The 25,149-nt window shown below is 36.7% G+C and overlaps 1 protein-coding gene across 2 annotated transcripts in view; it reads right to left on the reverse strand.

Annotated features, from left to right (window-relative positions):
• Positions 1-694: 694 nt before the first annotated feature.
• Positions 695-25,149, reverse strand: part of kcnj14 (potassium inwardly rectifying channel subfamily J member 14) — a 30,031-nt gene continuing 5,576 nt past the window's right edge. The window contains exons 2-6 of one of the 2 annotated variants that reach the window (XM_051866408.1): positions 16,261-16,332; positions 15,711-16,077; positions 13,262-15,594; positions 8,106-8,423; positions 695-7,832 (exon numbers count right to left, since the gene is read on the reverse strand). In XM_051866408.1, coding sequence (XP_051722368.1) covers positions 7,560-7,832; positions 8,106-8,423; positions 13,262-14,512 — 1,842 coding nt within the window. In that variant the 5' untranslated portion in view covers positions 14,513-15,594; positions 15,711-16,077; positions 16,261-16,332 and the 3' untranslated portion in view covers positions 695-7,559. Of the gene's footprint in view, positions 7,833-8,105; positions 8,424-13,261; positions 16,078-16,260; positions 16,333-25,149 lie in introns of both variants that reach the window. The other variant, XM_051866407.1, reaches the window with a different exon arrangement.

Consider the following 25,149-nt stretch of genomic DNA (forward strand, 5'->3'; position numbering starts at 1 on the left):
GTGAGTACAGTGGTTCAATATTAATATTATAAAGCGACGAGAATATTTTTGGTGCGCCAAAAAACCAAAATAACGACTTATATAGTGATGGCCGATTTCAAAACACTGCTTCATGAAGCTTCGGAGCGTTATGAATCTTTTGTGTCGAATCGGCGGTTCGGAGCACCAAAGTCACGTGATTTCAGCAGTTTGGCGGTTTGACACGCGGTCCGAATCATGATTCGAAATGCTAATTCATAACACTCTGAAGCTTCATGAAGCAGTGTTTTGAAATCGGCCATCACTATATAAGTTGTTATTTTGTTTTTTTGGCGCACCAAAAATATTCTCGTCCCTTTATAATATTAATATTAAACCACTGTACTCACATGAACTGATTTAAATATGTTTTTAGTACCTTTATGGATCTTGAGAGAGGAAATGTCATTGCTGGCTATGCAGGCCTCACTGAGCCATCGGATTTCAACAAAAATATCTTAATTTGCGTTCTGAAGATTGACGAAGGTCTTACGGGTGTGGAACGGCATGAGGGTGAGTAATAAATGACATTATTTTCATTTTTGGGTGAACTAACCCTTTAATAGGTATATTGTCATTACCTAACAATTATTACAATTCAGATGTTCACAAAAATACCTTTTAAAGACCATTTAAAATAAAATTTTAGAATACAAATAGAAATGTAGGAGACAAGTCAAGAAATCATGTTTGTTTATTACACATGTCCATGAAGCACATTCAGTAATGTGAATGGTATCAAAGGAACAGCACAGAGGCCTGGACACTGACTGACCAACAACTTAACCACATTTAGAAAATGAAATAAAAATAGAACATGAGCCACTGGATGCCATGGTGAGCTGAGGCATTACTGAATTGAGTAATGAAAGCATCTGATAATTAGACAGGGTAATGGTTTTTAGAGTAGGAGTATTTAGAAAACAATGAGGTCAAAGTGCAAGTGATGGTCCAGTTATGGCAGAGATATTAAACTGGAGTAACCTGACAGACAAGCACTCAGTCACACACAACACACAGGCCTATTAATAGGATTTTGTGATCATGAAGACTAATGATAAACAGGCAAGCTTACATAAACAGGAAAAAGAAAAATAGATTACAATAGCAAATAAGCGGGTTAATTAAAGCAACAATTGTTTATTGAAATAGAGCCCAGGGCTACATATCTAAGATTATCCTAATATAGTAACAACTGTATTCATAAGTTTAACCTGCAATACCTGAACAGGGTTCAATCCTGCATGTATATTTCAGAATGCCATCTGCAGAACTGGAGAGACAGAGGCCATTTTATCTTCTGCCTACTATGAATATGAATTGTCTGACTAAATTTGGTCATATATCTTCTATTTCTAATACTAATGCTATGCAATCATATATTTAGGCATAATTGCACAAAAATTTTGAAAGAAAAATTAATACTTTTATTCAACAAAGATGCATTAAATTGATCAAAATTAATAGTAAAAACATTTACAGAGTAACAAAATATTTCTAATAAATTTGCATATATATATATATATATATATATATATATATATATATAAATGCATTTAAAAATGCATTAGTTTCCACAAAAATATTTAGCAGCACAACATTTTCCAACTATGATGCTGTAACAATGTTTCTTGTAATAATTGTAAAGATTTTATTATTTCACAATATTACTGTTTTTACTGTATATGTTTTGATCAAATAAATGCAGTCTTGGTAAGCATAAGGGACTTCTTTGGGGGGGAAAATACCATAGAAAACATGTATGCATTTCTTTCTTCTATGCATGGAACACAAAAGAAGATATTTTGAAAGTCAGTGGAGTCCAAATGACTTTAAGCATATGGACAAAAAAGACCTTTTCCAAAATATCTTCTTTTCAAAGGAGAAACTAGAAAGAAATATATAAATGATGACAGAATTGTCATTTTTGGGTGAACTATATCCTTTTAAGTGACAGAATCTGCATCCACACTCAGCAAAAAGATCCACAGATTTGAATTGGAACTGGAATATCAGTAACTCACAAAGTTCTACTTTTTGCATGTTAGTTTAATAAATATTTTGCATAATTTGATTATGCATGCAGCTACCAATAACAGTAGCCAAGTTTCCATCCACTTCTTGCTCTGTTATATTATCGTGAAACTGCAAAGTTTGCTAAATTTTCATCCATTTGTCCTTTTACCAATAAAATGGTATACATTAAAAACGTATTGTTGCTTATGCAGAGACATTGATTCAGTTATAAAGGTCAGTACCAGTCATTTTTCAAATGTTGAATCAACATCACAATTTGCTGTGAATTCACACTTTTTAAAATAATGTATGAATAACTAAAACTGAGTGTGTTCCGGTTTTACATTTTGCAAAAAAAAACAAAAAAAACTTTTGTTTCCAGTTTTTGTTTTCATTCTTTGAACCATTTTTAATCCCTGAGAGAAAAGCTGCCCCGAAGTGACTCATACAACTGTAATAGGCAACATAAAGTTCATGGAACCATACTGAGAGTAAATAATGTTCAGAATTTACATTTTATTAGGTAATAATTTCACTGTGTATGAAGTTGGAAGTAATTCTGTCATGTAAATGTTTTTTTTGAGTTAAAGCCTTTTTTCTCAACAAAAAGTGCTTCCAAATGATTTTTTCCACAACATTTGAAGAATTGACGTAGAATTTATGTGCTTAAGTTAAACAAAAAAAATGATTGTTTCGACACTCACAGTGTTGGGAGGTAACGCATACGTAATCGGATTACCTTTTTCAAGTAACTAGTAAAGTAAGGATTACTTTCAAATTTAAAACACAATATCTGTTACATAACTTTTTCAAATAAGTAACACAAGTTACTTTGTTTTCCAGTGTATTAACTGACACCTCTGTTGTCCCCATGTTAAAAGAAATCGTGAGTAAAGTGCAGAGGCGTTGTGTGTGCTTTATAAACATGATGGTTATTGTAGTTCTATAAACGTGAGCAGGCATTTACTCATCTCACTTAAAAACAGATTCAGTATTCCTCAAAATGAATAAAAACAGTGAAATGCAAATTCAGAATATTATGCAAACCTGCAACGATTAAATGTTAAATTACACAAATATACTTTATGTAATTAAACTCACTTTATTAACCAACATCATTGCTGCTGACTTTCAATGATCCAATTCAACCATACTAAAATGACTTTAGATAAACATCACATTTGTGTTTCTTTTTTTTTTTTTTTTTTTTTTTTTTTTTTTGCTGAAATAGATTGTTGAACTTTCTTGTACTTTCTTGTCACTGTTTTTGTTCTTCAGTGATCCAAAATTGCAGCACAGCTAAAAGGTTTGTTTGAGCTGCGCCCTCTACTGTACAGGTGTGAATTTGCATTTCCTTCAGCCTGAGGCTTATTCATTTCACTTTTGGTGTCAAAGGGCCTTTACATTTTGTATTTTTGTTTTTAGATTGTTTTTTTGTTGTTGTTGTTGTTTATTTTTTTGTTCATTTTTTGTTAAGAAACAAACAAGCATGCCCAGCCCAGATGAGAAAAAGCAACGCAAAAGTAATGTAACATTACTTTCCGTGAAAAAAAACACAATTAGTTACTTTTTAGGGAGCAACACAATATTGTAATGCATTACTTTAAAAAGTAACTTTCCTCAACACTGCTCACAAAATGTTACCAATAACAGCATTTCCATCAGCTATATCGGTAAATATTTGAATGCGCTAAACCTTTTTCTGCAAAAAAAAAAAAAAAAAAAAAATCCTTGGATGAAAACTTGGCAAGTGTCTCAATTCCATTTAACACATTTTACTATATTCAAATATAGAATTACATAATTTTATCCCAAAAATCAGCATACAAAATGTGGAAAATAGATTCCACCTGGGCCTGTAACTTAACATCAGCATAATACATCCTAATTTTCTCCATTATTCCCTAAAACCTCAAACAAGCAGGTTCACTTTCAAAGGCACACCACTGGCAAACTAATTACAAAAAAAAAGAAAAAAACCTGTCCAGCAACATGCTTTAGGTCAGGATGCTTGTGTGGTTGTTTAAGAATGAATGGAAAACAGAAAAAAAAAAAAAACAGATGCCTCAGTCATGACAACAATACTACAGAGAGTAAATAAGTCATTTACCATAGCTACTACTACACGCTGTTATGAAACACTGAAGGAACACAAAACATGAATGTCTACAATCCAAACAGTGGCTGATGATAGATCCATGTGCTGCCCAATGAGTCAAACCACAGTTTCCCCATGCTGTGCAATCCAACATTATTTTCTCTTACTTTCAAGCCACACCCTTCAAAAAATAAGAACATTCTTCATACAATATGTTATTCCATTTCCATACATACAACTAGCTAATTAATTTTTGGTCTGTGCAGTTGTGACAAATGTGGTATGTTACAAATTACGAAAGTGCTTCACATAATCTTTATGTACCATGATACAAAACAGTGCTTAAACAAATAGAAAATTAAAAATACAGTACATAAGAGAAACAACTTGAAAATGCTGCAGATTTTCAGTAGTTTCTTGTTTTGCAGTGGCTCTAGCAGGCATTCTGACATTCAGTACAAAACACAAAAGTTCTCGCAACAATTAATTTGATTTTTGAGAGAGGATTTTTTTGACAAAAATTCTTATTTGTGCATGATATTGCCATAAGAGGTTATGGCCCGGTTTCACAGACAGGACTTAGACTTGGATTTGGCCTTAGTTCAATTAGGACATTTAAGTAGCTTTTATAAACATACCCTAGAAAAAAAAAAAAACACATTACTGCTGTGCATCTTGAGACAAAACAATGGCACTGACATATTTTAAGATAAGTCAGTATAAGTTGCTTTCAGTTAAAACAGCTCAAACATGCATTTTAGTCTGGGACTAGCTTAAGCCTTGTCTGTGAAACCGGGGGCTAGTGTTATAGATATTTCCTTCCCATTTTTAAATTCTACAATTGGTCATACAGGTTGCAGCCACTGGGGGCCACTGTTGTGTCTCTATCAGGTACATGCTGGAGCCACTGCAGCTCTTGTTGATTCCAAAAGATCGCCAGGTTCAATCAGCACACTGGGTTGGTGTTGCAGCTCTCCTCATGTCGAAATGACCTTCTCTATCAATCCCTCTATATTCCCCCTCACTCTTTAATTTCACCACCAGGTCGATCTGTTTTCGGTCATTAAGTCTTTGACCTCATTTCAATCTGATTGACCTGAATACATTCCCCGGCACTCTGACTCAAACTTTAACAACTCAAACTTTAGCCTCCTCCTGCCTGGCTCCATCTGAAAGTTCCCTCTCTACAAAGCTCCTACTTTTTGGGGGAATCCACTAGAATGAATAATGAAACATCCAAGAAGTGGCTCTAGTAAAGGAAGTCCAGTCTGCAAAGTCATCTCTTGGCTTTTATGAAAGTTCTTGCTGTTTAGGTGACAGCGTCACTGCATCTGCTAATAGAAACAGCCCTAAAGTGCTGTAGAATGAGCTAAAAACTCGCAAACAAGTTAGCATTTTAACTTCTGGTTTCATTGTCCTTAAAGGTACAGTAAGCGATTTCTGAGAAACGCTGTTGAAAGTGGATCAGACCGACAAACAAAACACACTGTTCATATATTTGGGGGCGGAGCTATCAAGATAGGGGTGTGATCCTTTGAGAGGCTACTCACTGCAGAGCCATAACCTCCAGCTCCCCCTCTCTTGACCTACTGTGGGCATGATGGGTGGAGCTGCATCCCCCAACCACACCCTAACCCCACCCATAACCCTTTCTCTCCACCCATTAAACAGGTTAAGCTCCACCCTTGAGCTCCAGAGGTGGAGCTGGAGGTCATTATGCTCTGCAGCAAGCACTACTTGGATCCTTTTGGGTAGGGGTGTGTTTGTTTTGGAGATTTTAAATTTAGGGTACGTTTACACGACAAATGATATGCTTAAACGGAGAAGTTTTTCCTGTGAGTTTTCCGCATATAGACGACACCATTGTCAAAACGATCTCCATTCACATAAATCCGTCAAAACGACTAAAAACGCTGTATTCAGCTGGCAGGCCATTAGATGGCGATGAAACACTATAGACATATAATACTCGTGCATTACGTCATTGTTTTCACAGATTCGCGTTTTTGTTGTTTACTCAGAGACTGTTTTCAAAACCTTGCACTTTGAAACCCCTTTTCAAAAGTTAGCATTTTCAGGCACCCAAAACACCATGTAAATGTCATGTAAATGAACAGCCAAAACACATAAAAAGTTTTAAGTTTTTAGTTGAAAACGGTGTAGTGTAAACAGCCCCTTAAACAGCAGTTTCTCAGAAATCGCTTACTGCACCTTTAAGTCAATAGGTTTTTTGAATAGGTTTATGGTTGAATGCCTGTAATAAGGTCTGTGGTGAACACAAGCTCAAGATATTTTCACGTTTTCTTCTATGACATAAAATAACTATAATACCCCACTTGTGATTTTTTAAATTTTAACATCAGTTGAAAAACGTGGTTGATAACAAGTGGCTAAATGGGACTACAGAGGTTATTTGGGACATCATCATTACAGCAAACAGGCAAACTCATCTACTCACTAGTCCGCTTTTACAGCCTCGTTGTGTTTATAGTCATGCTCTTTTAGACTTTCCAACTTGTAGATTTTAAATAAAGATTGAAAGAGTTGTCGGAAGCTTAATGGTGGTGACACTGAAGTCATGCACCCACAGTGTAGTTCATGTATATCCTACATTTAGCTTTTTACTAATGGCGTTTGTTATTTAGGCTTTAAAATTCATAAAAGTTGTGTTCATTTGTGAAGATTATCATGATGAGCAAAATGTGTAAGAATCGTGTTTGGTCACAGAGCTTATATTCTGCAATTATCCAAAAGTCAATGGAAAAATCGTATTGGGTTTTTGTCAAAGGAGTGATGCTAACTTCCAGGTTGGCCTACAAAAATATGTCATCGCCACGGCACTCTTTTGTCTGGACCAACCTGAAATATACAGATTTTAGCTTATGATACCATTAATGTGATTGTATTGCTGATTTGAACATTTTAATAGAAATGTGAGTCTGGTTAGACAAGAGTTATACTTGTATGACTGAAAACAGCTGTGTTTCCAAGATGGCCGCCGAGTGACTTGCCTTGAAAAGGACTTTGATAGTCAGAAGCTGAAATACTGCACTGGTGCAACTGTTTAGTGAATTTGCCCAACTGTCTCACTATCTTGCTCTTTGGCTCTCTTCTCACAGGCGGTGAGAGGCCCCTTTCCCTTTTCTATTCTCCATCTTTTGTGCATTCTGTCTTTTCTCACCCCATCTTAAGCATGACCTTTTGTCATTAATCAGTCCTACATTGTCCCTTTATGGTCCTCTTTGCCTTAGTCCCCTGTCCAAGTCTGTTTTTCCAGGCCTTTGTCCATTTGCTGGTTCTCTCTCTCTCTCCCTACCCCCAGTTCCAACTCCTCCCTCCATCCTGACCCTTTTCCTTTCTTTCTCTACCTCCTTTTCTTTCTTTGACTGCTGCTTTTCCCGGTGCCCTTTTATCCCAGCCGCATGGCTCAGTGTATGTGTGGGTGCTCACTGCAGGAGTCTTGTCGAGGTGGTGGCGTGGGCTGAACGAAAGAGGGTGAGGGAGAGGGGGAAGAACAGGGGGATGGAGAGAATTGGTCAGAACAGGGAGGGACAGAGGAGGAGAGCTGCAGAGCCACCTCGTTCTCGTAACAGAAGGAGGAACGGGAGCCCAGGATGTACTTTTTCTCTGCTAGCTCTTTAGCGCTGCAAGTGGGCGTGTCCGTGACCTCATAAGTCCTGTTGAAGTACGAGTAGTCCACCTAGAGGTGGGGAGAATGCATGACAAGTACAAAGCATAACTAGATTTGCATTTCAAAAACCAGTAAATTTGTCAAAATTTGTGTTTAAATGTTAATGTGACAATGTGGTGTTTGAGGGGGGTTAGAAGAAACATCAATACAATGCTGCCTTACAAACACTGTAAGGAGTCCTATCTGGTACTTAAACATTTACAACCACAGCATACCCACTCAATTTATTCCTTTCAACTCCACCACTTTCCACCCTCCAATTCTCTATTCTCTGTCTCTCACCTGGTAGCAGTTCTTCCTTTCAAAGAGCACAGGTTCAAAGCGGTGACCCCAGAGGATCTCAGAGGCCAGGTATGAAGAGCGGCATTGGGTTGTCATGGCAGTGGCCTCCACCATGCCCTCCAGAATCACCACCACTTCCAGCTCTTTGTCTCCCTCTAGTGTACGTTTGTCCACCTCAAAGAAAGGGCTCTCCTCATCAATTTCATGCACGATGGTCACAGGTGACACCAAAAAGATCCGATCTGTTCCTGTGTCAAAGCCGACATTGAGGTCTGCATTGTCCAATGGCAGGAACTCACCCTCAGGGGTCACCCGTGGCTGCAGCCAAAGGCCAAAAGTAATGTTAATTTTTGCACAGTTCAGTGTTTTAATATTTATTAATAGTAATCCATGTTATTCTATTCAAATCTTTGCCAATGAAGACTTTTTAGCTGATGATAATATGCAAAAACTTAACAGACCAAACTTTAGCCAAATTTTCCACCATTTTAAAACATAAACATGTATTTAAACATAACTGAAGATTTATCAACATAAAATAGGATAATTTGAGCCCTTGAAAATATATAGACTATAATAATTCAATAAAAAAAAAAAAAAAAAACTTTTAATAAAATATTTGCATAAACTCAACATTTTTCTTCAACATTAAAGCCTGCAGTGGCAGAGTTACTTTTTTATCTTCTCATATTTTATGAGAAATGTTCTAATTAAAATGGCTTAATTATCACTAGGGTGTGTCTTTTTAATTTTATGTTTATTATTGTTGACAATAATAATAATTTAAAAAAAAATTTCGCCAGTACAATTTCGTCCATCAAGATGACGTGATGATAGCAGCATTGTGTCATATTCAGACATGAAGCGATAAAAAAAATCGAATGACAAAAAAAAAGGTCTTTAATGGAAATCTATGTTTTTGTAGCATTACTATAAGCGAGACATTTTGTTGGTTGCTTGGTTTCTATATCGTCACACACGGAGGCCAACGGTAAAATCTCATTGGTTCGCTGCACATAACTGTATATCGGTCATCAAATAGGTTCTGACCATCTGTAATTGTGTTGCATCACACAATATTTTCAGTGAAATTACTAAAAACTTTGCACATAGCACCTGGTCAGGACACAGTTTAAGATTATTAAAGCAGATGCAGGAAGTAATTGCATTACATTTTTTTCCATATCTGTGAAATCAGAGGATGTATGTGTGTGCTTACTGTCTTCGGTCATGTATTTTATTCCAGTCTTTTTTATTCAGATTAGGAAATAACATAGAAAATATTATAGTGTGTTTTTTTTTTTCTTTGGGTCTTTATTGTCTGATCTCCATGTTAATACATCTCACCATCTAACCTTAAAACATCAGAGCCTGTTAGAAACATTATTGCATGTAGACATAGACACGATAAAAGACAAACATAAACTCCATCCTCACAGATAAATAGTGTACATATATACACAATGACACACATTCGGATCTACGGTACGTTTAAGACATCAAGATTTCATTCACTGTTAAACAAAACATACTGATACAAATACATTTAATCGGGCCGTTAAATTAAGTTGTACACACACACACAGACACACACACACACACACACACACACACACACACACACACAGGGCAGATAAGTGAGACAATACTTTGCTCTGGTAAAGTTAATCCCCTCTGCAAATCTTATAAACCTCCGGTATGAGGCTGAAGAAAACAAGCCCTCATTAACCACACCAACTGTCCAGATGTCAATCTCTCTCGTTCTTTTACTCTTTCATTCGCTCTCTCTCTTCTCGTCATATATTCTGCCTTTATGCATAGTATTTTTTTTTCATGTACACTACTGTTTAAAAGTTTGGCCTTGGTAAGATTTTATAATGTTTTTGAAAGAAGTCTCTTATGTTCAACAAGGCTGCATTTATTTGGTCAAAATATGGTATAAACAGTAATATTGTGTAACATACTGATTTGGTGCATAAGAAACATTTATTATCATTATCAATGTTGAAAATAGTTATGCTGCTTAATATTTCTGTGTAAACTGTAAACTGAATTTCTTTTTCAGAATATAAAGTTCAAAAGAACAGCATTTATGTGACATATAAATCTTTTGTAATATTATAAACACCTTTAATGTCACTTTTGGTGAATTTAATGCATCCTTGCATAATAACAGGATTCATTTATTTTAAAATAAATAAATAAAATAAATAAATTACGACCAGAACTTTTGAATGGTGTACCTTCACAGTTGGACTTGGTCTTGGTTACACCACAGGACTTTGATTTGATGGACAAAATGTTTAAATCTAAATAAGCAGTGAAGCAATTGTGTTTCTAAGAAATAATACAAGATTATGGAAAATTACTTAAGGTTTACTTTCCAATAATTGAATTCTTTAATTGGGGCTTTTTTTCTTACATTACACATTTTGCCACCCAAAAAATGTATTACTTTATTACTTTATTATTACTTTAATTCAGAAATCAACATGCTCATCACAGAAAAGGTATAAGTCACTGTAATGTAGACACGGCAATACGATATATCACAATAATGAACAAGCACGGTATTGTTATCATGGGCACTTCAAAATACTCTGAATAATTCCTTGTTATGAATTATTTAGATTTTTATAGTGCATTTTAACAATATTTTTCCATCAAACTGTTAAATTTCCAACACCTCCGTATGCTGCGTCAAAGAGACATGCGCACTCTGATGTAAACAAGCCCAACACGGATGAGAAGCGCACGGCAGAACGAGTGAAGGAGCCGCGCTGAATGAAAATGAACATTCACTCTCTGACAGAAGATGTGCTTATGGAACAGCAGAAATGCAGACGTTCCCCCGGTAACCCTGTAAACGAAGCAGCTGCACTACTTTTTGTTTCTAAACAGTATTTAAATGTTTCAAACAGCCATTCAGATTTTTGTATTCACTATGGTGTTCATCACAGCACCAAATACTTAAATACTTAATACTTGATGACTTAATAGTCTATCTACTTTTTCAAACATTTTTACATTTAAATCTGGACTAAAACGTGCCCTAGATCAGTGGTTCTCAACTCTGGCCCTCAAGGTTCACTTTCCTGCAGAGTTTAGCTCCAACCTCATTCAAACTCATTCAAATGCCTGTAACTTTTTAGTAATCCTGAAGGCGTGATTAGGGTTGGAGCAAAACTCTGCAGGAAAGTGGACCTCGAGGGCCAGAGTTGAGAACCCCTGTCCGGATATTGATGAAAACGGGTTTTTGGCTTCCGGATTGGCCCATGCTGGTTAAACATTTTTTTTTTCCCGGTTACAGCGATGGCTGAGCCTAACAAGAAGTCTTTGTACTGTCTTGATGATTTATTGGTGAGACTACAAAGCTCTACTTAAGAGCTAAATTTAAGAACTAATTCAAAATGACGGCACTTAACTAGGTTATATAATTCTCTGTGTCTGTTTGTGCGGCCGTGCATTATCACAAGAAGGGAAAATCATCGGCTAGCAGCTCCCTCCTCACACAGACCTGATCCACTGATTCATAATGAGAAGCAGGACCACTCGCACCCTTGACGCATATGTTTTTGGATATATCATAAAAGCCAACACTTCTGTCATCTCTCAAATGATATTTCATCTCATTCACTCACATATGCTCCTGTCGTCATCATCTTAAAATCTGTAAATGTGCACAATATTAACACACCCATTAGTAGTAGTATTGTTGCTGTTGCACATTTCATAGTTGCTCTGCTTACTGTAGATTAATGCAGAGACTGTGATTAATGTATGTTGTTTACAGTGTAAATTATGTCTTACATTCATCATTTTAATCTGTCAGGATTAGTTATAATATATGATTAAATGCAGAATATAATGTTGTGAGATTAATAGGCCTACATGCTATCACTATATATTTTGCTATCTATTTCAAGCATGTATTAAACCCACAACAATATAATGTAACTAATCTCGACAGAATAGAATGTTTGTATTTTTATTTAAATATAAATTGTATACAAATTGTATCTGTAAATATTATTTAATGGACCTGAGCGAACATGAACTAACAATGAACAGCTGTATTTTTATTAAAGGGTTAGTTCACCCAAAAATGAAAATTCCGTCATTAATTACTCACCTTCATGACGTTCCAAACCCGTAAGACCTTCATTCATCTTCAGAACACAAATTAAAATATTTTTGATGAAATCCGAGAGGTTTTTTATCCCCCATAGAAAGCAACGTAATTACCACATTCAAGGTCCAGAAAAGTAATAAAGACATCGTTAAAATAGTTCACATGATTACAGTGGTTCAACCTTAATGTTATGAAGTGACGAGAATACTTTTTGTGCACAAAAACAAAACAAAAATAATGACTTTATTCAACAATTTCTTCTCTCCCCTATCATTCTCCTACACAGTTTACGTTGCAGCGCTTCCAGGTTCTACGTCAGAACGCCAGCATAACTTTAAGGTTGAGCCACTGTAGTCACGTTAACTTTTAAAAAAATGTTTTTACTACTTTTCTGGACCTTGAATGTGGTAATTATGTTGCTTTCTATGGAGGATAAAATAACCTCTTGGATTTCATCAAAAATATCTTAATTTTTGTTCCGAAGATTAACTAAGTTAGACTTGTGGGTTTGGAATGACACGAGGGCCAGTAATTAATAACAGAAATTAAATTTTTGGGTCAACTAACCCTTTAACTAACATTAATAAAAGAATAGTAACTACTGTAATAAATGGGACCTTATTGTAAAGTGTTACCTATTGTCCTATATAGTTCTTTTGCATTTTAATCTGTCTGAAACATATTTATTTTATATATTTTTTTGTGTGTACTGTTTTATTGTATTTAAATGTTCATATTTATTTTTGTTATAAGAAAAAAGTTATTAAACCTTTTAGGAGAACAACACTTTATTGTAACTTAATTCAATACTGTGATAATAAAATATACCATAATAAAAGCTTTAGCAATTATCGTTTGAATTAAAATTTGATACCGTCACCTGCGTAATGTACTACTGTAATGTAATGTAATGTATACATTTATTCTATTTATTCACATTTTTAATAAATTAATAGATGGGACAAAAAATTGTTATCGATCAAAAAACAACATTTCAGCAAGACACACACAACATCTCACTGACCTTCAGTAGCTGTGCTCGTACATGGGCCTCCACCAGGTGGCTCTTGCGCAAGTTTCCCACTCGCCACATCATGCAGAGTTTCCCGTCCCTCATAGCCACCACGGCCACATCCGAGAACGCCAGTGTCTCATTGCGCTTCTTGGGCTTGGCGATCTTAGCCATTACCGCCCCAATGATGAAAGCGTCGATGATGCAGCCCACAATGCACTGCAACACGACAGCAAGCACCGCCAGGGGGCAGGCCTCGGTAACGCTCCGGAAGCCGTAGCCTATAGATGTCTGCGTCTCTAGAGAGAAGAGGAACGCTGCCATGAAGCTGTTCACCTGCTGAAAGCAGCGTTCCTCCATCTCCACCGGGCCAGAAACCCCGGCAGCTTGCAGAGGAGCAAGAGAGGAGGAAACAGACGAAGGAGAAGAGGAAGATGATGCCAGGGGAGCAGCCAGATCCCCGTGAGCGGCGGCGATGAGCCAGAACGTGAAACCAAAGAGAAGCCAGGAGAGCAAGAAGGAGAGGGTGAACACCACGAGCATCCAGCGCCAGCGGATGTCCACGCAGGTGGTGAAGAGGTCGGTAAGGTAGCGCTGGCCCCTTTCGCTCATGTTGACAAAGGTGACGTTGCAGCGCCCGTCCTTGCCTACAAAGCGCCGTCGGGGCCGGCGGGACTGGCCACGGCGACCGCGGGGCGGCGAGGGCGAGAAGGAAGGCGAGGATGCTCTCTTGTTCCTCTCCCACCTCCCTTCTGCCCCAGACTCCCCCTTGAGTGCCGAGCCATGCCCTCCTCCTCCTCCCCCCCTCCTCCCTCCCCCTTCTTCATCATCATCATCATCATCATCATCCTTCACATCATCATCCTCATCCCTCTCTCCACTCCTTCCTCCATTGCTGTGATGAAGGTTGAGCACTTTTCCATTGCAGTTGGGAGAAGGAAGCACGCCCGAATGGGAGGAAGTGACATCGTCACTTTGCGCCAGCCTCATGACTTCCTCCTCATCCAGAGGTGTGTCCACAACTGCACTGAAGCGCCGCTTCACCCGAGCAGCTCCCATTACTGACGACGGCAGACTGACTAAAAAATGTCTGGGAAAAAAGAAGCGTTCAAGAGTTTGCCAGATAAATCCAGGGTCAAAGTGGATTAAAAAATTGGGATGCTTTCGTGAGAATGTTTGCAGTGATATAGATATATCCAATATATGAGTCGTTGATTGTATTCCACAGCAAGGCTTATGGCCTGAAATAGTCCTTATTGTCATTCAGATCCCGGCAGCCAACAGTTGCCCAGAGACGGAACACAATCGCATTAGAGATCATCTCTGACATCCCTCTTTTCAAGATTTATGTAGTCTCTACTTGAGCAATCTGTCCACCATAGGTAGCTGTCAGATATCAGTAAACCAGTATTCCTGGATTTTACTGAACACAAATTTCCAAAGTTGTTAGATGCAGTGAATAAAGAAAAACTTCAGTTTCAATGCAGTTTTTCAGCTTTAGAAACAGTTTTGACAAGGTCAGTTGGTGGGCAGAGACCAGACTGGGAAAACGCTGCTGCTTTAGGCCTATGCGTAACATATAGCAACTACATAAGAAAGTGAGCAACTAAAAGGCACAAACAAACAAGGCGAAGCTCAAGCGGAGCAGAAAGAAGCAGAAGGAAAGTATGGAACTTATATAATATAAACAAGTCTCAAAGCTTTAGAACATATAGGGGAAGTTGAAAAGAACAAATATTTGACGTGCATTAAAATAGTCTAGAACATATGTGTGTAATAAATAAAGAAATAAATGAATATAACAGCATGCATATACAGACCAATTTTCCCTCTAGGACCTCTTCACATTTCCTTATTTAAATGGATGGATGTTTAAAGACACAAGAGAGACATGCAATTAATATGAAAACTGGTCAACATTTCCTAAAATTCCACAGTTGTGACCTCTTTTGTCTTTGATATTGAGCAAATGTAACTCTGGAACACAAAGCAAGTCCATTTCCCAATCATATTATTAGACATTCAAAGAGTCACAAGTGGCATTCTGTCACAGTCATGTATCCATCTTCAGTCTGGTTTCATCCAGTCTCAAGGCAAGAGCCCAGTTCTCCAAAAGAAAGGGTCATTTTGCTCTAAAACTTGAAGTTCTATAACTGAATTACTGGATTATATTTGATAAAGAAAGTCCACACATTACAATGGGAAGAGGTTTAGAGTGAGATTATGACCTGATGAACTTTGGCCTCTCCAAAAGCTTAAAAATGCTAGGTGATGCTTTGAGATCTTCCTCAGAGTCCAAGTCCAGTTTGGTCGTCAAAAAAACACATGCAATTGTTGAAATATCCCTAAAAGTGAACAATAGGCCAGATAAGTGTAAGCTGAAGCACAAACCATTACCTTCATAGATTTCAAAATAAAGTGATTGGGGAACTAAACGTTCAGACCTGATAAGTGGTGTTACCTTTTCATGTACCTCCTTTGAGAAACCTGCAGTTCGATGCTTAATGAACGTAATAGAAAAAAGAATCTTTAAAAAAGGTTTCTAGTCACGAAAAGCCCACTTGCACAGAAATATATCAAAGGATGAAATGAGAAAAAAAAAAAAACTCAAAAGAGAATCAACAAATTGGAGCGTGGAAAAAGAACTTTTCTAAAGTGAGAGGTTAGGTTCATCTTCAAATATCTGCTGCCCTCACACTGACATTTGTGGTAGAATATATCCACAGCAAATACAACTCAAGAATAGTCTGGCAGGCCCCTGTCACATTCCTTATTATCTGAGTCTGCAGTTTTTGCATTGAGGACATCACATGGACATCTGTTAACTCCTAGAGAGAAAACATGATATGAAAGTTAATATGAAATTTAAAGGCAAGATAAAACTAATATAATGACATGAAAACATGCTCAATATATGCTGATTATGTCTGATTATTCATCTCCAAGAAAATGTCACAATTCCACTAACAGATTTATTTTATACATTCAGATATAAACAAATGGTGAATTACCAATGCTGGCAGTTAACAAAGTACATAGATCCTCAGCCTTCTTTCTTTGCCCATCAAGTCAGCAGAAATCCGCTGCCAAAGATAAAATATAAAGGAAAAGATTAGTGTCTTCCTGAAAAATTCCCCTGTCCCTCAAATCAGAATAAATAAATAAAAAGAAGCCTGAGTAATTCCACATTTCACTAACAAAAATGATAAATTATCAAATCATTTGTTTACTTTTAATATCAAAAAATAACAAAAAAATAGAAATTGAATTCCTTTTTTTATTTATTGTTTTAGTTCCCAATAAAGACCTTTAATGTAAACAGCAGCCTCACTTATGTTTGAAGAGGTTATATAAATGTCCGTAAAATAAAGGTAAACTGCTGCCATATGTAGTACTTAAACAATTACATACATTTTAAAGGTTTTTCAGCTCTTTTTAAGCTAGTTTATAACATTTATTTTGCTCTCAGTGCAGTCACAGTGCTTTCCGTGCCATGTGTGTTGTTCACTAAAGGATCTGGACAGTGTTTGTGCATGTCACACCTATTTTCATCACCAGCCTTTGACTTCTTTAACCTCCACATGCTATACTGTAACCCAGGGCAGTGTTTGTGTGTGTGTGTAAATATTCTATTCTGTTTCAGATCTCATTAGAGCACTAAACCTATTGATTAACACAAACCAACACTGCTGAGATTACACATGTGCCGATATTCGTTAATGCGATATATCACGATAATGAATATGCACGATATTGTTATCGTGGGCACTTCAAAATACCCTAAATAATAATTTATTACCAATTCTTAACATTTTTATAATGCATTTAAGAATACTTTCCCCATCAACCGTATAAAATGCACAACACCGCTGTATTGTGCGTCAAAGGGACACGCGCTCAGATGTAAACAAGCCCAACGTGCATGAGAAGCACATGGCGGAACGAGTGAAGGAGACGCGCTGAATGAAAGTGCGCGTTCACTCTCTGACAGCAGAGGGCGCTGATGTGATGGAACAGCAGAATAAAGACCGTTTCCATCGACTGGAGCAGATTTTAGTCTTTGACAGTCAGAGAGGAGCACAAACCTAAAGACTGAGTCAGTCCACTACACAACATATTTAACGATTGGTGAGTCACAACGAGACAGTCTGCCGAACTCAACTGTGCGAGATCTTGTACCGAAACAAACATGGATGTCAACAAACAGCTGCCTCTACTTATTTGCAGTGCAATTTGTGCAGAAAAAAAAGGAAAAACCCTGCTAATAACACTGGTGGTTTTATTTATGGGTTAGACAAGTTAAACTTAAAGGGTTAGTTCACCCAAAAATGAAAATAATTTCATTTATTACTCACCCTCATGCCGTTTCACACCCGTAAGACCTTCGTTCATCTTCGGAACACAAATTAAGATATAAGCTGATTCATAACGTTCCGAAGCTTCCTAATGCAGTGTTTTGAAATCGGCCATCACTATATAAGTCGTTATTTTGTTTTTTTTGGCGCACCAAAAATATTCTCGTCGCTTTATAATATTAATATTGAACCACTGTACTCACATGAACTGATTTAAATATGTTTTTAGGACATTAATGGATCTTGGGAGAGGAAATGTCATTGCTGGCTATGGAGGCCTCACTGAGCCATCGGATTTCAACAAAAATATCTTAATTTGTGTTCCGAAGATGAACAAAGGTCTTACAGGTGTGGAACGGCATGAGGGTGAGTAATAAATGACATTATTTTCATTTTTGTGTGAACTAACCCTTTAACTTCAATAATAATTTAAAAAAAAGTCCTGTGTTTCTCTTCCACGTTTTCTTTTTGCGTTATCCCCTGACACATTTCATTATGCATTTCCTGATTAATTTAATTAATTACATCATATCTAGTGCTATTTTTTTAAACCTATAATCAAGCAATAATGTAGACTGCTATTCTCAAATCAGGAATTAAAAGCAAATTGATTCGTTCTGAGCAAAAACGCTGGGCTATTTTTTTTGTTCGGTTCCAGAGTTACCAGTTATCAGTTAGAACGAAATAAAATACTGCTTTATTTATTCCAAAAAAGAAGTTATTCAGAATATTATTCGTATATTTTAATTTTCATTTCATCAGTCTACAGTAAATGTACAATGCTCCCAAAACTATTTAACGGGACTGACAACACTGGAAACTCCAAAAGCGTGACTTCATCTGACAGAAGAGCTGCAGAGATATTCAAGGAACTGTATTTCCTCATATTAGATATAATTAAAGTCTATATACACAATTATTTTATTTACAAATGTCATGTTTATGATTTTTTTTATTCATTAGACTATTTAAATTAACATATATTCAGAAACAAGTGCAGTTATATAGCCTACATAAGCTACCATTTCATTTTTTCTGTTTAACTTTTATTAGACTCCAGGTCGAAATAAAAGGAAGCTACTTAATGTTATTTTTTTTAAATGAGAAAATAAAATCATTGCTTATTCTTAATTTTTACAGAATGCAGTTTCACTTTTTACCATATGCAGAACAAAATGAATAGCTCAAAACAATTAACTTGCAATGTTAACTTATGAAATAATACAAACGAAATGTCAAAAAGAAGCTGTGTTTGACAAAATTACAAGAATGATGTTTGACAGGGAACGCATCTCCTCAGCATAGTCGCCGGCACCAGTCGCAAATATTAAACATGTTTAATAAATTCTTTGTGAGGACGACTGGCAACAGCTGGTTCTTAAATTCTAAGACTAATCCTTAGACACCTCAACCGCCAGAATTTTAAACACCAACTGTAAACACAGACTGAGCGCCACTGTAACAAACTCGGTCTGTTTGTGCATGGTCAGTCGTAACAACCAAATTACATTTATCTTATTAGAGCACTAAATAGACTAAAAGTCTTTTTTTTTCTTAATACAGTTCTTAAGAGTTTTCAACCATTTCAGTGAACTTCATGTGTATTGACACTCTGACTCTCTCACTTTCTCTCTCCTTATCTCTGTCTTTCATATGTTGGAGGTGTCTGGTGAAATCTCCCATGCTGCTAATGAAAACTGAGTGCTACTCAAACACCCCTGATCTTCTCCAGCATGTGCAGCATTCAGAAGGACCAAGATACGGGACCAAGGTCAGTGTGATATGCGGACGCTCTAGAATAATTGCTGGCAGGGAGCCAGAGCAGCAGTGCCAGGCTTATGTCGGAGTGCACTGATCACAGACCGCAATTAACAGGAAACTATCGAAATCTATGAAAATCAGCTCAAAGGTTACACAACAATCAATGTTTGACTGCATAACAGTGCATGTTACTTCTGACCCCATAATATTTTAATAAAAGAAGTTGGGTGTGAAAAGGAGCACAGTGAAAGCATGTTCACTATTGTTCATAAACATACAAATGTTCCAGGACTCTACATATAATATCATTATTTTCAACAGCACAAGCAGTTTATTCTCTCTGACCCCATGGCATTCAGACTGCATTCATCACTCTATCCATCCTGTATTCTCTCTCTCTTTGTCTGTCTATCCCTCTCCCTGATTACATGTCCATGTTCAAGTGTTATGAAGGGAGATTAAGGTCCTTGTGAAAATCAATTCAATAACATTCCGTACAGTGAAAAACCTTTCGATCTCTTCCTCTCTCACATACTGTTCCACCTTTTCAGAAATCTGATGGGGATAATCTTATTGAGAAATGTACGCTATTATTACATCACATGGCTGATGTCATGCACATTTTATACTGGTACAGTATGTGAAAGTAATTTTACTTCAGCCAGTACTGACAACACAGACTCATACTGTAAAAATGGTAACCTAAAATTGATGACATATAAATTAATTAGTTTTCAGTCAAAAATATTATTTAATATTGCTAAATCAACCTAAATACATTCATTTATACCAACAAAATTCATTTTTATGTGTTAAATCAAGTAAAATAATGAAACAATTGCAAGTTACCACAGCGCTGTAACGTATGTTCCGTGTTCCCCCCTTCATTGTGTTTTTGGTTCTGTCCTGTGACCTAGTTTTCCTCAGTCTGTTTAATTAGTCATTTAATTCACCTGTGTCTTGTTAATCAACTTATTAGTCCCCTTTGTTTGTTCATGCTTATAAGCCTTCAGTTCTCCCTTACTGTTTGTCGGTTCTTGGTAATGATAGTGTCAGTGTATGTGTAATTCTCTGAGTTAAGCCTGTTTCCTGAGTATTTGTTATTAAAGCCTGTCTCCTTGATGTCGTCTTCATTGTGCGAGTTTATATACTGTATGCTGGTTAAATACCACAGACACTTTACAGATGAGCAACATTCATTAGTAAAGTGACAAGTACTATGTTTGCCTTTTAGTATTGTAGTAGACTTCTAGTATTGACCATTTTATGTGATCAAGAAGCACATGGCAGGCCTGTATTAATAGTCCACAAACATTCTGGTAAGGGTTTTGTTCTAAACCATAAATTCTAGGAATGGGAATCCTAAGGAATTTTAATGTTTGTGGTTTTGATTTGATTCTTCTTAAAGAGAAGTTCACCCTAAAATGAAAATTAAGCCATAATTTACTCACCCTGTTGTTCTAATGCCATATGACCTTTCTTTTATGGACCACAAAAGGAGAATTTAAAAAAAAAAAGAAGTCCCAGTCACGCTCGTCCATGTAATTGCAGTGGATAGCGACCAGCATCAAGCTTTTTTTTAAAAAAAAAAACACAAAAGTATCACAGAATGATCCCATGAGACACATGCCATCTATTCCAAGTGTTCTGGGGGTATACAATATGGTTTGGTGAAAAACAAACTGAAATGTAATGTATTATTTAACTAAATTCTTGACCTTGGCCGTTGGTCTTCTGTGCATGGCTGCATGAAGAAAAAGCATTCAAGTTGTGAGAAATCAAGATTAAGAAAAACACAATATGAAATACAACCCATTAGTGTTGTCAAAAGTACCGGTACCAAGTCGGTACTGAAATTTTGAAAATGTGACGATACCAGCATTTCTGTAGTACCGGGAGTACTGAGTAGCCGGGTATATTCGGTACCCACTGATAGGGCTGTGGCAGTATTTACGTGAATATGACACAAGTGAAGCACAAAGCTTTGTTTATGAAGAAATAATAGGTTAGCAATTAAATGTGACATTGCAGCCATGGAAACATTTGGATTCATGCCGAATGAGAGAGATACGTGAGTCCATATTTAAGCTCTGTAAGCTTTGTATTCTGTTTTGCGAATCACGATCTGGTCCCCCGATTATCAGAGAATTTCACAATATTCCATTAGTTATTCCACTGACATGGAATCTCTGTTTCTTTTCCCAAATCTCCACTCACTCAGGGGATTATAAACATTTCTTCCTTTCGTTCGCTTTAGGCCTATTATATTTGCATTCTTTACTGTGGTAAAGTAGAAAAAACACCGTAGGATGTAACCTTTTTGCTTGCACGTCTGTTTCTATTTAACACAGTTTGTGCTTGTTATTAGACTTGATAAGGCGCGTCAAGTTTATTTGTATAGCACGTTTCACACACAACGATTTTTAGTTTTGCTTTCTCTGGCAGCACAAAATCAAACCTAACCTGAATGTCTTGGCCCTGCTAAAGATAAAACTTGCTCTTCAGACCTTTTACAACAAGTGTCAGTAGCTTGTAACATCAGGAGATAACATGAAGATATTATTAAAGAGAAATGGTCTCTTTCCTGCTCGTGTCCCACAACCCTCTCAAAGCGCAGAGCGGCAGGCTATATGACACATCTTTGTGTGGAAATAAAAAACAAATGTTTTTTTTTAAATAACATTTAACAATTGTTATGGTATTTAATGGCATTAATGGTATTGGTACTGACTACTGGCATTTTGGTACCGTGACAACACTACAACCCATGTACCTTCTTCTCTGATGTGAATATCCTTTTTGTTTGTCGTAACAAGAAGTTATCGTGTTCACATCTGTCAACTTTCAGTTCATCAGACTCTCATCAGACAAACAGAGTTCCGATCTGGAGATATTCAACTTCTTTGGGATTTCTAGGTGTTGTATTTCATGTCAGGGTTTTGTTAATCTTGATTTCTCACAACTTGTGTGCTTATTCTGGGCAAGAAGGAGTGAACTGCGGCGCTAATAGAGTTTCACGAACACGTAAGGTTTGTTTTTCACCAAACCCTATCATATACCCCCAAAATGGGATCATTCTGTGGTACTTTTTTGTGTCTTTTTTAAAAAGCTTGATGTTGGTCGCTTTTCATTGCCATTATAGATGAGCGCTAGTGGGACATTTTTTAAAAATTCTCCTTTTGTGGTCCATAAAAGAAAGAAGGGCATACGGCATTAGAACTACACCAGGCTGAGTAAATGATGACTTAATTTTCATTTTAGGGTGAACTGTCCCTTTAACAGTTACAGTTCATGAATGATTCCAGTAACGATTCTCTACATATTTTGGAGGAACAAATATTTGGCTTACCTCTGCTTTAACCACATAATGACTCCATTCAAACTTATGTTTTGTATACATTTTCAGCCTTAGGTGGGCTATCCTTTAATATTAAAAATAAATTAATATCCTTTAAAAAAATAAATCAATACATTTGAGAGAAAAATTTTAAAATCTCTTATTGACTGATGATGTTCAGCATTCAAAATTTAACCAAGAGCAATTATTATGTAATAACATAACATTTGCATTCTGAATCACAACTGGCTATCTTTCTTACATCTATTTGCATAGTGAACTGTGATTGGTCTTGTCATGCTTGCAAATAATAAACCATTTATAGCTGCTTTTATAGTGCTCAAGTGATGTTTATTCTTGTGAGCAGCCGAATGAACACAAGACTCGCACTGAGTGTCATGACCATGTTAAAGTGGCACAATTTAATTTACACAGAACCAAAGCCTGAAACCTACATTGAAACATTAAGGAAATGCAAATTTAGTGAATAAAACATTACTCACAAATATCTAATTGTTTAAAATTTATAATGCTCATGTAACAAGCTCAGTGACTGGCTGCATATAGTATTGGTATACGGTGGAAATACATGTTAAGCCACCTGCAGCAAAACACATGCGGTAATACAACAGCCCACATACTGCACGACCAATCCATAGTGTCATCGATTCCTCTATGCCACAAAATGGGGCCACAAAAAGTCCATGCATTCACATGGCCGGGCTGTGTCTCTCTCCATTTCCCTCTCCGGCTCACTCTCAATTTCTTTGTGCGGCTCTCTTGCTCACTTTCATTCTCTAATTTGCTGTCTTCTTCTATATCTCTCAGTCTAGGTATGCCAAAGGCATGCGATGAGATTATAGTGATCCAGTCAGCCTACTGAAGCCTGGCTAGAAACTAACTCATGTTAATCTGAGCGCTGTAATGAGAAAGAATTAACTACAGATAACATCACAACTCACTGATTCTCTCCACAATAGGCTTCAGTATAATAACCTAATCATTAGAACTATAATGTATGCGAAGTAGAGCGAGGCTACTTTTCTCTTAACTCGATAAATGAGGATATTTTTAAAATCTTAAAGAAATATTCTAGGGTCAGTACAAGTTAAGATCAGTTGACAGCATTTGTGCCATGATGTTGATTACCACACAAAAAAATGTTTGATGGTAATGAGGTTATGGTGAGGCAGATTCGTAAATAAAATACTCACTGTTTCAATAGTATTGCCACACAATGTACATAATACAATTTTAGTGTGAAAAAAGCTTACCAACATTTTCTATGTAAAGTTATATATCAAATTTTACAACTTTTCTGACATGACTACACATCCATTTCTGCATTTTTTAAAGGAAAGAAGGATGAGTCGAAATAATGTTTTTGTGGTAATCAACATTAAATTCAAGTCTAAAATGCTGATGAATGAGCTCAACTTGTAATGCAGGATTTGATTTTGTCCATTGGGAATTGATTGGATGGTTGTGGTTTGCTACTGCAGCAATCTCATGTCAGTGACAGGTTGCATATTTTTTATGCTTTCTTTCTTCAAACTGAGACATACCATATGCCTCATCCTGCCAAACTCTCTCCTGCACATAATATCACGGTCCTCCTCATTCACTTCTCTGTCTCCCTGGTTTCTACACTGTGGTCTGTTGCTGCTGAGATAGCAACACTTCAACCCCAGGAGCATATGAAGTGTTGTGATACCTTAGATATACGTGGGAGTGCTGAATTTGTTTGAAACTGCCTGTTGCTGCAGTAGCATTGATGAGCCAGCAATGACACAACTTACATTGTCTGTGTACTTGTTTGCAACCCTAACCAATTTCTATAGGACACTACAGCCTCTTCAACCCTTTAAGGGTTATAAATTCAGTGAGGAACTGCTTCTGAACTACTGGTATGATGTCAGAGCTACTTGTAACAGTCTTATCATAGAACTAACAGTGTCTATGAGTATGTTTATCACACATTCATTATGATAAGAGCAAGCTTGTGCATGTTTAGTTGGTGAGGGAATTACATTGTCAGCTTATGGTTATGTTGTTTTTCCAAGTACAAAGGCCCTGTGCCAAATGCCACGCAAATGGCACGAGTGACATTCTGAATCATTCAATGACACGTGGGACACCCTGCGGTCTCACAGCCTTATTTGCACATGTCTGTTAAGATCCATATCATAAAGTCCATATCATTTAGGACAGGTGGCTGCCAACAATGTTTAAAGTCCCATCCTGCACCAAAACAGCTATTTAATAAGAGTGCCTATCTTTGCTAAAGTCCTGTTCACACCAAGGATGATAACTATAATAAAAGCTAATACAATAACTGTCTCCACATGCATTGGCATGTCTTTTGTTTATCATAAGCGTGCGCTGCAGTTATGTCATCTGCCACTTTAAATACTCAAGCTCTTTAAAGTTTGGTGGTTTCTGATTGG

Source organism: Ctenopharyngodon idella, chromosome 16 (genome assembly GCF_019924925.1).
Source record: "Ctenopharyngodon idella isolate HZGC_01 chromosome 16, HZGC01, whole genome shotgun sequence".
Classification (NCBI taxonomy): Eukaryota; Metazoa; Chordata; class Actinopteri; order Cypriniformes; family Xenocyprididae; genus Ctenopharyngodon; species Ctenopharyngodon idella.